Source organism: Thamnophis sirtalis, unplaced genomic scaffold, assembly GCF_051295495.1.
Source record: "Thamnophis sirtalis isolate CommonGarterSnake01/CBP01778 unplaced genomic scaffold, rThaSir2_p1.2 scaffold_3, whole genome shotgun sequence".
Classification (NCBI taxonomy): Eukaryota; Metazoa; Chordata; class Lepidosauria; order Squamata; family Natricidae; genus Thamnophis; species Thamnophis sirtalis.
Window position 1 is genome coordinate 122,862,324 of NW_028261383.1, and position 12,053 is coordinate 122,874,376.

General features: G+C 35.9%; 2 protein-coding genes across 4 annotated transcripts in view; one reads left to right on the plus strand and one right to left on the minus strand.

The window, feature by feature from the left end:
• The window catches only part of RHBDF2 (rhomboid 5 homolog 2), a 97,387-nt gene extending 93,583 nt beyond the window's left edge, over nucleotides 1-3,804 (plus strand). The window contains exon 18 of the mRNA XM_087709880.1: nucleotides 2,027-3,804. Within this exon, the coding sequence (XP_087566006.1) occupies nucleotides 2,027-2,449 (423 nt within the window). The 3' untranslated portion in view covers nucleotides 2,450-3,804. The remainder of the gene's footprint in view (nucleotides 1-2,026) is intronic.
• Nucleotides 3,805-4,217: 413 nt separating this feature from the next.
• Nucleotides 4,218-12,053, minus strand: part of AANAT (aralkylamine N-acetyltransferase) — a 31,857-nt gene continuing 24,021 nt past the window's right edge. For all 3 annotated transcript variants that reach the window (XM_087709882.1, XM_087709881.1, XM_087709883.1), the window contains 2 exons: nucleotides 7,707-7,861; nucleotides 4,218-6,708 (listed from right to left, as the gene is read on the minus strand). In XM_087709882.1, the coding sequence (XP_087566008.1) occupies nucleotides 6,403-6,708; nucleotides 7,707-7,861 (461 nt within the window). In that variant the 3' untranslated portion in view covers nucleotides 4,218-6,402. The remainder of the gene's footprint in view (nucleotides 6,709-7,706; nucleotides 7,862-12,053) is intronic.

The window sequence follows — 12,053 nt, forward strand, 5'->3', positions numbered from 1 at the left end:
CATATGTGTTGTTCAGATATTACAGTATACGCACATATATTATTCTCCCTGTTTATCAGTGATATTTATTTACTGTATATGTGTGTACCAGGAAGCAGAGGATAGATTACATATGCTCTAAGGCAGGGATGGCAAACTATCAGAAGCCCTTTATGACTTGTGGATTCCAACTCCCAGAATTCCTGAGCCAGCTGGAGCTTCAATTCTGGGAGCTGATGTCCGTGAGTCATAAAGGGGCCATAGTTCCCCACCTCTGCTCTAAGGGAAACTTAGAATGGAGGAGTTCTCAACATTCTGAACCATTGAATCTTCCATGTACTTATGTATTGGGGAAACCTTTGGGAGATTATTTTCTGTAGAATCTTCGGAATAACTAGCCCATTTCAAACTCGGATTTTCTTTAGTCCTATGAATGGGCAAAGACCCAAGCCCTTTAGTATAATTTCTTTCTAATGCGTTCCATTAACATTTGTGTGTGTACTTGTTTACTTAGTGGAAAACTCAGAGCAATTTGAAATAAAATAAACTCCCTGTTATATCTAAGCAGCTAATTCTGGTTTTTGTTTGTTTGAGTAATTTTTCTCACCTCACATGTTCTGGCAAAGTTGGCAAGCTCCAGTGCCCAGAAGTTAAGTAGTGTCATCTTACAGGACCCTTTTCTGCCATGGCATCTGCCTTCTGAAGCACCATTTTATGACTCGCACTGCAGCCCTATTTAAATGAGCCCTTAAAACCTGGCTGGGTCCCCAGGCTCTGGATAGAGGTGGCAAGTAGGATGTTTTTAATGGTTTTCAGCTTCTTTTTTTAGTTTCTTTTTGTAGCAGTGCCGTACCTTGCTTTTAAACTATTAATATTATATTATTTTGTATTTGGTGAGCCACCCAGAATTATGACAAATTAGGGCAGCCCATGAATTCCATAAATACATAGTGCTTCACATCCTTCATCAAGATCTAGACAGATCCTGCATTCATTTAATCAGGAATATATTCACATAAACTGAATTCTGAGCATTGCTTTATTCTGTTTACTTTTGAATGTGAATGTCATCATTTTCACTACAGAAAGAAGAAACAGCTATTCACGAGAATACTTGTTTATATTGAGCAAACCATATTTTAATGTAAATGTGTTACCAAAATTCAGACCGCAACAGAAGTTTGCTTGCAAATGGCAGCTAACTTAGAAGTAGTGTAAATAAAGATATTATTCTATTAAAAGCATTAATAGAAACATAAGTTTTTTAAATTAAGTGTTGTATACTGCTCAGAGTTACTTTCATGTAAGATGAGTGGTTATAGAAATATGATAAAATAAATAAATAAAAATGTTTCTGAATTTACATAGCCTTTAAAATTGCAAACTATTGTGGCAATAAGATGAATTGAAGACTGCAAAGTGAAATAAACAAATGAAATAAAATGCAGGTTGACCATTTCATTCATCTGTGTTTATGATTAAAAACATTTAGCTTTTGCATGGATTAAATGAAATTTTAAAAAAGTAACATGCTTCCCAGCCCTCTGGTATTTTTACAATTGTATTTTAGATCTCTCTTTATTTTGAATCAAATCTTTGATTCATTTATCAATAGCCTGTTTTCTGACCAATATAATGTATATTTTATCAACTCCTACTTGCCAAAGACTGAACTCTTATCATCTATGGCTCTCACATTGTGGATAGATTTGAACTACAATTTCGAAGGAATATTGTTGTTAAAAACTGCTTGACTTGATGACTTCTTCTAGATCAGAGAATTATTTCAGGAAAAGATTGGTTGTTCAAGTTCTGAAGTGTGCTCATGCCCCTTAATTAACATACTATGTTATGGTTCTGACAGAAGCAGTAGTAGGATAAGAATTTTTTGGCAATTTTCTGAGGAATACTCTAAACTATCCTAATTGTCAAAACTTTGGCGCTATAATACCTGCTAGCTTGTGTGTATGTGGGGTGTGGGGAGGAATGTCTCTTTGTTCGTCAAGGTATCCTGCTATAATTAATTTATTTTTTCCTTCTATCCTAGGTGGGCCCAGCAGGATCCCAGTTTGGCTTGTTAGCCTGCCTTTTTGTGGAGCTGTTCCAAAGCTGGCAAGTCCTAGAGAATCCCTGGAAGGCTTTTTTTAATCTTTCTGGGATTGTCCTTTTTCTCTTTGCCTGTGGCCTTCTGCCATGGATCGACAATATTGCACATATATTTGGTTTCCTCAGTGGCCTATTACTTTCTTTTGCCTTCCTGCCCTATATCACTTTTGGTACTGCAGACAAATATCGCAAACGGGTGATGATCATTGTCTCCTTACTGATCTTCGTTGGTTTGTTTGCATCTCTTGTGATCTGGCTGTATGTGTATCCCATTAATTGGCACTGGACTGAATATCTAACCTGCTTGCCTTTCACAACCAAGTTTTGTGAGAAGTATGACTTGGACCAGACCTTGCACCAATGAAGCATTAAGTGGATTTAGTAGAAAGGATTTTGAGGAACAAGGACAGAGGCAGCTATGCCTGTATAAAGCAGAACATCTTCATTTCCAGTTTCCTATTTGGAATTTTTAAGTATCATTCATGAAACAGCATGCACCAAGAGCTGAAACTGAGCAAGTGGGCAGTCCCTGCCATCTTTTGTGAGGTAAAATATAACTAGGTGAAACTCTATGGCAATCCTAAACATCAATTAACCATTACCAGGAGGGTTACGAGTATAAATCAGGGGTTGTTATCAGAACATTTCCCACTTATGTGCCTTGCATCAGAAGGCAGTCTGTAAAGCTTTGTTCCCGAGATCCCTCCCAGACATGAGCTCAGCCTTCGAGGTCAAGTTTCTTTTGAGGAACTGGCAAAGAATCCAAAGACGTCCTTCATCCGTGGGGCCGATTGGGCATTTGTGAGATGAACAATGACTTTCAGCCAGACAATGACTTTCAAAGACTATTAGCTATGGACATCCTGTTGAATTGCTTCCATTGACGATCTGCCAGTTTCTATGTTTTCCTACTTGAAATCCCTCCTTTTTATGCAAATCCTGGTTTGGGGTTCCTTTCCTAGTGCCTTTTGGCGCAATATGGTGCTTGAACCTTGTGGCAGTCCTCCCTGCCTTAGTGCCTTTTTATGGTACTAGGAAGTGTACTGTGAAAATAAACCCCATCTTTTTGTACAAGGGGCATTTTTATATGCAGATTCTTGTTTTACGTTCACATTCTCTGTACGTCACTAGGGTCAAATACTTTTTGACCAAGAACATTGCTTTTAAAGGCACCTTGTCCTCAGTAAGAAATGCGGGTAATTATTCCAATATTTACATTGGGTTGATAACACAGCAACCTGGAATTTCTTTTAAAGAACACTTGAAGTATAACCTCTTTCTAAAAGGAAAGGAAGGTAATCAGATTCTCTAGTGACAAAATGAGAAAGTGTAAACAAATATTTTTGGTATAAATTAAATTCTATGAGAGGTGTATATATATACACACACACATATATATAATGTTTTTGTGCATATGTATTTCTAACCATCAATTAGAAATATTGAAGCTGGAGGTTCATCTTCCCGGAGAACATGCTGTAGCTACATAGCACGGTTAATTTAAAATTCTGTCTCATTGTTTTGCCTTGAGCAACAAAACATTCCAAAATCTTACCGTGCTCTAAGTAGTAATTTATTAGAGCCTTTAATTGAGAATATTTTTCTATAATTATTGTTGCTAATGTGTAAATATTAGACTGTTCCTCTGATGAAACTGAACAATGTGTCCCAGTTGACACTGTTTATCTACTTTTCATTAAAAATAGTTTTGGTAATCATTTCTTTGCATCCAAAGTATATTAATTTTAATGCTTAACCGCTTTATCCCACTTGCTCCCAAAATTGGTTAAAGCTTGCCATTCCTCTAGCACTGCACTTCTGTTCCTTCCAAATCTTTGATTGACAAGTATATGCGCAAAAGTGCCATGACAATATATGTCTCGCAAAGCCTTGTGGCTGCCTTTCAGGATCTACTGTCTTGACTAATAATTTTTTGAAGTGTTCTTACTCTAGGAATCTTGTTCATTATCTGTATTGTGTACCTGTGGAGTGACCCGAGTAATGGAAGTTAATTCATTTTTTGCCATCACCTCCAATCACAATCTCAACCTGGCTGTATTATATAAAATAACTTCCCAGTATCATAGTCTGATTGATTGCATCATTGTATAGGAAGAGGGAAAAAGACCAAGACCAGGAAAAAAAGACATTTATTGCTGATCTGACAAGTGGTAAATGGCACACGCAATAACATTTGGAGAATGCTTCCTTATTCAGTGGCAAGAACTTTTAACATTTTCTTATGCACAAGGCTGACCAAGTAATGAATTCAAATGTGCAACTACTTCCTTATAATTAGTCATTGATTACACACAATGGGCTATAAATTTATAGTTCTCAACAGTTTCCTTGTAGCTAATATCATTGAATTTAGCAGTGCTTACTTTGAGTAGATAGGCTTATACTGCCTTAGTAAGGAGTCTTTTCCCGGTCCCATACTAATAAAAACAAACAAACAGATATCTGCTCTGTTCATAAGGAAGGCAGAATGCCTAACTTCCTCCTTTGCTCAGCTTTTATTTCTACTGCAATTGTGCTAGGTAGACCAGAAAATGTCCACACATACATCTGATTATAGTTAAAAAAATTAAATGCAAACAATGGTAGAAGGCATTCTGACCTATATTCAAATTATGGCCATTTCAACTGTGGAACATTCGCCCTCCCCCCTTGGAACTCAAAATGTTTTGCAAACCTCTGATTTGTGGCTTGTGCTACATTGAAAAATAATATTTTTTCCAAGTATCTTTCTATCACTAGTGGCAATCATGTACTATAACTTTACAGGTAGGCCTCAACTTATGAGCACAATTGGGATTGGAATTTTCATTGTAAATTGAGTCAATCAGACAATTTTTACAGTGGTGATTAAAGGAATCACCAAGGTAGTGTTACTGCCGGTAAGTACAAGTACAGGTTGTAAGTCACTTTTTCCATGGCCACCGTAACTTTGAACTGTTGTTAGATGAACAGCCTGAAGTGGAGGACTACCTATATCATGCAAATGAGTAGCATTCCTGCTAAATAGATGGTTTAACAGAATGACCCTTGCTTTACTCAGTTGCCTAATCTCTAGAGTTCAGGCTTATCAACCTCATTTTTACAGATAAAAAGTTATTACTGGTTTTCTAAAATCAACAGTATGGCAGACAAATAGATAATGATCTGGCTTTAATTGAAAAATGTATAGACACAAAGATGTCCCTTTACTCACAACAGATGGACTGAACAATGCCATACATCTATACTTAGACAAATAAAAACAATTGTACATCTATTTTCTTTTCCATCCTGTGTCAAGGGGATCTTCACAGGTAGAATTCAATGCACATCATATGCTTTAAGGGACAATTAAATGAGGGAAGTATTTATAGGAATTCTGCTTGGAAGGAAGTCTGTCATGGCTTTAATGCTAAGGCAGCATATATTTATAAAACACATGAAGTTTCATACCTTTACATAAAGCCAACCACTATAATAAGGTATAGAATTGCTCTCCAGTGAACAAAAAGCAATAACTTATAGTAAGTTTTGTATAAATACACTTAGTTACTTGAAGACTATGAAACTGAAAGTAACCAATTTTATGAATTCAAAGTGCAGTTGAACTCTTCTTGTAAATAGAGCTGTTGTTATTACTGAATGAAATATGAATGACAAAATGAATAATATATAATGACTTTCTGCAATACTCATAACTTACTACAAAATTTTGGTAGAACTGCAAGCAGCTATCATGTTTTGCTGCCTTCATGGTTTAAATCTGAGAAAATAAATTATTGCATTATTCCTTATTCTATTTTACCGTCATTATATTCACACAGTGCTCACCTAACTTTTTTTCCACATGGTTTGCTCAATGCAAAATGGTCGTTCTCACATCAAGCTAAACAATAACATGCTAAAGTTCATTACACCTTTACCCTCATGTGAGAATTTGACCAGTGCAAGACACAAGAAAAAAGTCTGAGGCTTAGCTATAATTTTTAAAGGCAGCCTTGCTTGTAATCTTTACATTCTTCTTATCTTACAATTGAATGACTGTAGCAGCTTACAGTGCATTATCACTTGTAGATCTTTTAAGCATCATGTAGTAAGGATGGCAACACTTTCAAAATCAGTACTTCCTTTTCAGACTGAGTAGGTTTACTCGCTGGATACTGCTGAATCAGAAGGCCCTTATACTCATGGACAACCAAGGTCTTGCCTTTCAGCACTTCCTGGATTCATTAGACTTCAGCTCCCTCTGAAGGACTGAGAATCACAGCAGATATTTTGTTTTCTAACCAGATAGTTGGAAATTAACAAGGGGAAATATCAGCAGCCACTATTTCTGCGCATAAACGCATGAGCCTGAATAGCGCAGGTCATCTCAATGAAATTTAATGAACCAATAGTGATCTCACAAGGGCCTAGCACTTTAAAGCCACACTTGGTATAAAAGGGAATGAGAAAGTCCTCACACATCAGTGTGGCTCGACGCACATAGGGCAGAGAGCATAGGTACTGTAGGTAGCGCCACATCAAGATAGATCCTTTGCCTTGCTGGCGGAAAGTACAATGTACTGCCAGAACATGTATGTGGACTATGGTACCATCAGGCTTGTGTAGTGTCAGTGCATCCTGCCATGAGAGAAGAGAGAAGAAACTGCTTTTTAGTGATTAGTTTTTGAACTTTCTTCTGTTGACAACGATATTTTTCTCAAAATGTTTGTATTACCAGATCATTGGATCATTGGTCTCTCAGTAAGAATCATACCATTTATTTATTCACACAATGTATTTTTAAAAAACTTTTGCAGAGATGAGCTATGACTTCAACGAATCCAGTAATTTCAGAATAGGATGTTTGCATTCTCAATCTATGTTGCCCAGTTTCTATAAACTTATTGAATAAATTAAAGCTACATTGTAGATGAGCTAAACATCTTATGATGTCTTGGACACATCCATGTGATTTCCTTGACAACAATAGGACTGTAATTGGCCATTGTCTACTTCCAATGTTTTCTTCAACTTCTCAGTTTTGTCTACAGCTCTGGGAGTCCCTGATTCCACCCAAGTACTAATCAAATCTGAACCTGCTTACATTTTTGTTCCAGAAAAAGTTGTCCGGAAGCTGGCCCTGATGAAACAAAGCCTACTGCATTACAACAAACCTATTCTCCCATAGCTCCTTTTGGTTAATTTGAAATTATGTCAAAATTCTGTAAAGCTCTTTTGACTACTAATTTCTAACTAAATGTAGTCTAATCCAATGTGATTATTGTGCTGCATGTTTATGAAAACGCGGCCATCTTTCAGCGTCACATTGTATGTGCATTAATATATATTTTGGAATGGGAGGCATGCAAGGAACAAGTCATTCAGCAGTTTGCTCACAGGTGCTAAAATGTGAAATACTCTCTCTGGATTATCTGAAGTGTTTCTGCTTATTTAACAACAAAATTGCGTCTGAAAGTGGGCACAAATGCAATTGTATATAAATAGAAGCATATTTTCTAAATGTTTAAGGCATAGATGGCTGTGTATTATTTCTTTTTAAAAATTGGGTTCATATTCCATTCTCATTCATTCTTTTCCAAATACTGTATAAAATAACAAAGACGTATTTGGCTTACCTGGCTGAGTCTTTCCTGGTCCCAGAGGGAGCCAATAATGAAAGCAACTAGTTGGCCTTCTTCAAACAAGCCAAGTGACAACTCAGGACATAGGTTAAGAAAATGTCGAATCTCATCCAGGTGGAGGGGGCAATCTTCTGACACTGAAATAAAGGCTTGAGGGAAGAAGAAATGGAGATGTTGAATTTTGTCCTGCTGATTACAGCAAGATAAAATTTCCAAAAAACTAGGAAAATATTGGCCCTGCCCAAGAAAAAAAAAATAAAACTAGGTAAAAGGATGAATCTGACAAAGTCCTGAGTCTTGCAAAGTGAGATTTCAATAATCCAATCTGGTTTCTTCTTATTACAAAGTTTTCTATGAGGGGATTTAGCATGCCTTTCATCCCAATGGGTTTTCTTTTATCAACTATGCCAGGCAGTTATAGGCAGAGCTTGCAGATAAGCATTCAAATGCATAAAGTCATACATTTTTGGGAACTGAATTAATCTTTAGCCTAATTACTATTTCTGAAATTATTATATTTCAACTGCCACATTTATGTTCACTAATGTTCAGGTTTAGCTGAAAATCCCAGACTATCTATGAAAAAAATCAGTTTCATTATGTCTCTACCAGTCTGTCTCTAGGAAATACAAAGGGGGGAGGTGTTTGGTAAAATATGGAACATACATGGATTAATTATAGAACTGCTGCCATCTGCAAAGTTTAGAACTGGGAAAAGAAATGTTCTCTGTAGTGAGCCAGCAGAATTTTTCCCCTCTATGCGTGACCCAATTGCAACTTCTCTTCTGAGCATTCCTATCACCCATCTCTTCCCACTTATGCCTGCAGGACTGTAATTTGTTGCTTGTATCCTTATGATTTACATTAATATTGTTTCCTGATTGTTTATTTGTATCCTGTGGCTATCATTAAGTGTTGTACCTTATGATTCTTGACGAATGTATCTTGTCTTTTTATGTACACTGAAAACATATGCACCAAAGACAAATTCCTTGTGTTTCCAATCACACTTGGCCAATAAAGAATTCTATTCTATTCTATTCTAGTTGAGGGAGATGCTGTTCTATTCAGTTTCTGCTTACTGCTTAGAAAATAAAGAGTTTGATTTTTATCTTTTTTTAAAGAATTTTTTTTATTTTAATTGAACAAAAACACAAAAAAAGAATCATCCTTCATTTCATCTTGTAGAAAGCATGTCAATTGGTTACAGATAACTTTCGTGCATTTCTTCCACAGTCATTACTTATAGTTCATATTAGATTATAAACATTAAAGCAAAAATCTTTGTATATCTTACTATCAATGTACCACAATTTTCATTTGACTACAATTATTTGAACATGCTTTTACCTCAAATCATTCATACTTAAAGACACAACCACATAATGGCATTCATTCGCTATTTCAAAAAAATCCTCCAATAACATTACACCTTTATAGCATCTTTTAAATAAAAGTCAATTAATAAAGTTTCTAAGCCTCCTCCCCTTTTTTTCCAACTCACTGACTAAAATTTATATCCAAGTTACTTTAGTCAATACTATAGCATGTATATATTGTTAAACAATGTCCATTAACATTTCCTTGTTATTATAATTGGCTAAAAATCATTTACTATTTATGCCCTATGTCCTCTGATCAGGGCCCACACTCACCCACCAAAATTAAGATTAAGATTAAGAGATTAAGATTTAGTCTCCGGGAGGGACTCAGGGCGGCGAACAACTCAAAAGGGGAAAAGGGGATACAAACACAATACACATAATTAAAATACACAAGAGTCATACAACCATACAAGTCGAGAGGGGAGGGGAACTCATCAACCAAAAAACCTTACACCTTTATAACAAGATCTAAATGAAAATTTGTTAATAAAATTTATAAGTTTTCTTCCCAAGTCACAATTTACAATTTATATCCAAATTTCTTTTACTAAATTGTCAATACATGTATATATCATTACGCTGTATCCATTATCATTTTATTATTATTATTATTTATAGTTAATTAATTGTTCACGAGTAAACATTCAATAACAATCTAAAACAATCTAGGAGTTACAAAATTCCTACTTATTAATCACCAATAATAAAAAAAACTAATTGTTTATTACCAACTTTCATTGTCAACCTGTATTTTTCCAGTAATAAAACAGTCTTATCTGTCTTGCCAATTGTGGAATCAGTCTTCTTTTTATCTCCTTTATAAGGTTTTTATAGGCTTCTCTCCGCACTTTGTTGCTTGAAGGGTCTCTCAGATAATCTCCTTGCCCACCAATTGCTACTAAAGTTAACTTGTCTTTGTTTGTCAATCTTGCTTCTGAAAGAATTTCTCTTCTTATATCTATCATCATTAGTATTTTTTCTCTTCTGTGTCCTGGAATCTGGGGTAGAGTCCAATTCATCAAATTCCCTTTTCCATATTCCCTTCTTTCCATTTTCACCCACATTTGTTCCATTAATAAATTCATCTATTGTCTTATCTTTATCCTCTATATCTTCATTCTCCCCTTCAATTTTGGGGGCTCCAACCCCATCATCTTTTGCTGTGAGGAAGACTAGTCTTTCCAACTTCTTATCAATTCTCCCATATCCTTCCAATAGATTTTGAATTCCAGCCAAGATATTTTGGAATTTTAAGGTTTCCACATCTAAATATTGATCCATGTTTCCAAAAAAGGAGGAGGAAAGAAAAAAAACTAATAGCCACTGCCACTCTAGACTTCCAGGCCTCTTTTATTTTTTATTTTAGGTTGACTTGAACACAAGTTCTTTTACGCTCTTCAAAGGAGAAGGGTTCTGTTCCCCCCCCCCTCTCTCTCTTTCCCTGCCAAAATAACTCTCAGAGGCACCTGTGAAAACAGTTCGTGCCCTTTGTTCTTTATCAGTTTCTGTAAACAAGTTGCAAACCCTTCAGCTGCAAAGTTAGTGGAGTCAAATAAAAAGATACGTTGTTTCAAAAAACTCTGAGTGGCAGTTAATTTTCACCTTCTGTAGGAAACAAAGTTCTTTAGATTTCTTTTAGTGTGGTTTAATAACAAGTAGTAGGAAGAATTGTTAGAATAAAAACGGAGGTTTTAATCCAGAAGTCAAAAAATAAGGCAACAAGCAGAAGAAAAAAAAATCAATCCGTTCACTTTAAGAGGAGAGATGAAGAACATTACGAGCATTTCAATCCACAAAAAATAGTTACAATGACAAAGGGAAAAAAAACTTTCCACAGCGATCCCATTAGGATTATTTTTGCCGCTCAGTTTTTTTGTTTAAGGATCTAATTTGGCTTTAAAGAAACATTTCTTTGGGCAGTCTTTAACAAAATAGAAAAAATACCTCACCAGATGGACTCACTTTCTCTTTTCACTTCCTTCTTTCCAGAGTGCCCCGATTTCATCAACCTAGGATCTGCCTGTTTACTGCGGGTTTGAAGCACTTCCCTTGGGTCTATCAGGGATTTTGCAATGTCCCTGAGACCAGCAAGGTTTTGTCTTCCTGATCACTGTCTCTATGGGACGGTTTAGGTCTCAATGGACCCCCCAGTGGCAAGTGTCAACGGCGGTCTCAGAGTATCGAGACCGCACGTTGTAACATCGCAACGTGGCTCCTCCTTCTCTGATTTTTATCTTTTTGAATACAATAATGTCTGTATCAAAACTTATACATAAGGCATGATGCAGTTTTTATTGGTGCCCTGTTAATTTAACTATCAATAACATATTATATTATATTATATTATGGCTGAAATTCTGATGAAAATCTGAATATACAGTATTTTACTGTCACTGTCTTTTCAAACCTTGACTTTTCTAATACTTCGGATTAATCTTTAGAGTGATATTTCCCCTCCAATAATTCCATATCTATTATAATATTTTTCCTTTATTTGTTTTTTTGGGGGAGAGGGGTGCTTTCATATCTGTTAACTCCTGGTGATTGACTGGATGAGTCCCTGCCATTTTCTTGGCAGCATTTTCAGAAGTGGATTGTCATTGCTTGCTTCCTAGAGCTGAGAGAGATTGGCACAAAGTCACCCAGCTAGTTTCTTTCTTTAATGTAGAATTAGAACTAATCATCTCACCTTTCACCAATACACTAAACCAGTTCTCTTTTTGAATTTAGAGATACTGTGTGTTGTTTTGTCTTCATACAAGCTAGTTTGCTTTGACTTCTCAGCATTTGGGAACATGAAAGATAACAATAGCGTGCCATGCTTGATAAATGTATTTGGAGAAAAAGTGCAAGAAAGATAAAATTCTGCTTAATTGCACTGGCTGCAACTTAAGCACTATATCATACTATTGCTTCCTTGCTTTTCTTTGTATCACACACTCACTCACACACCAGC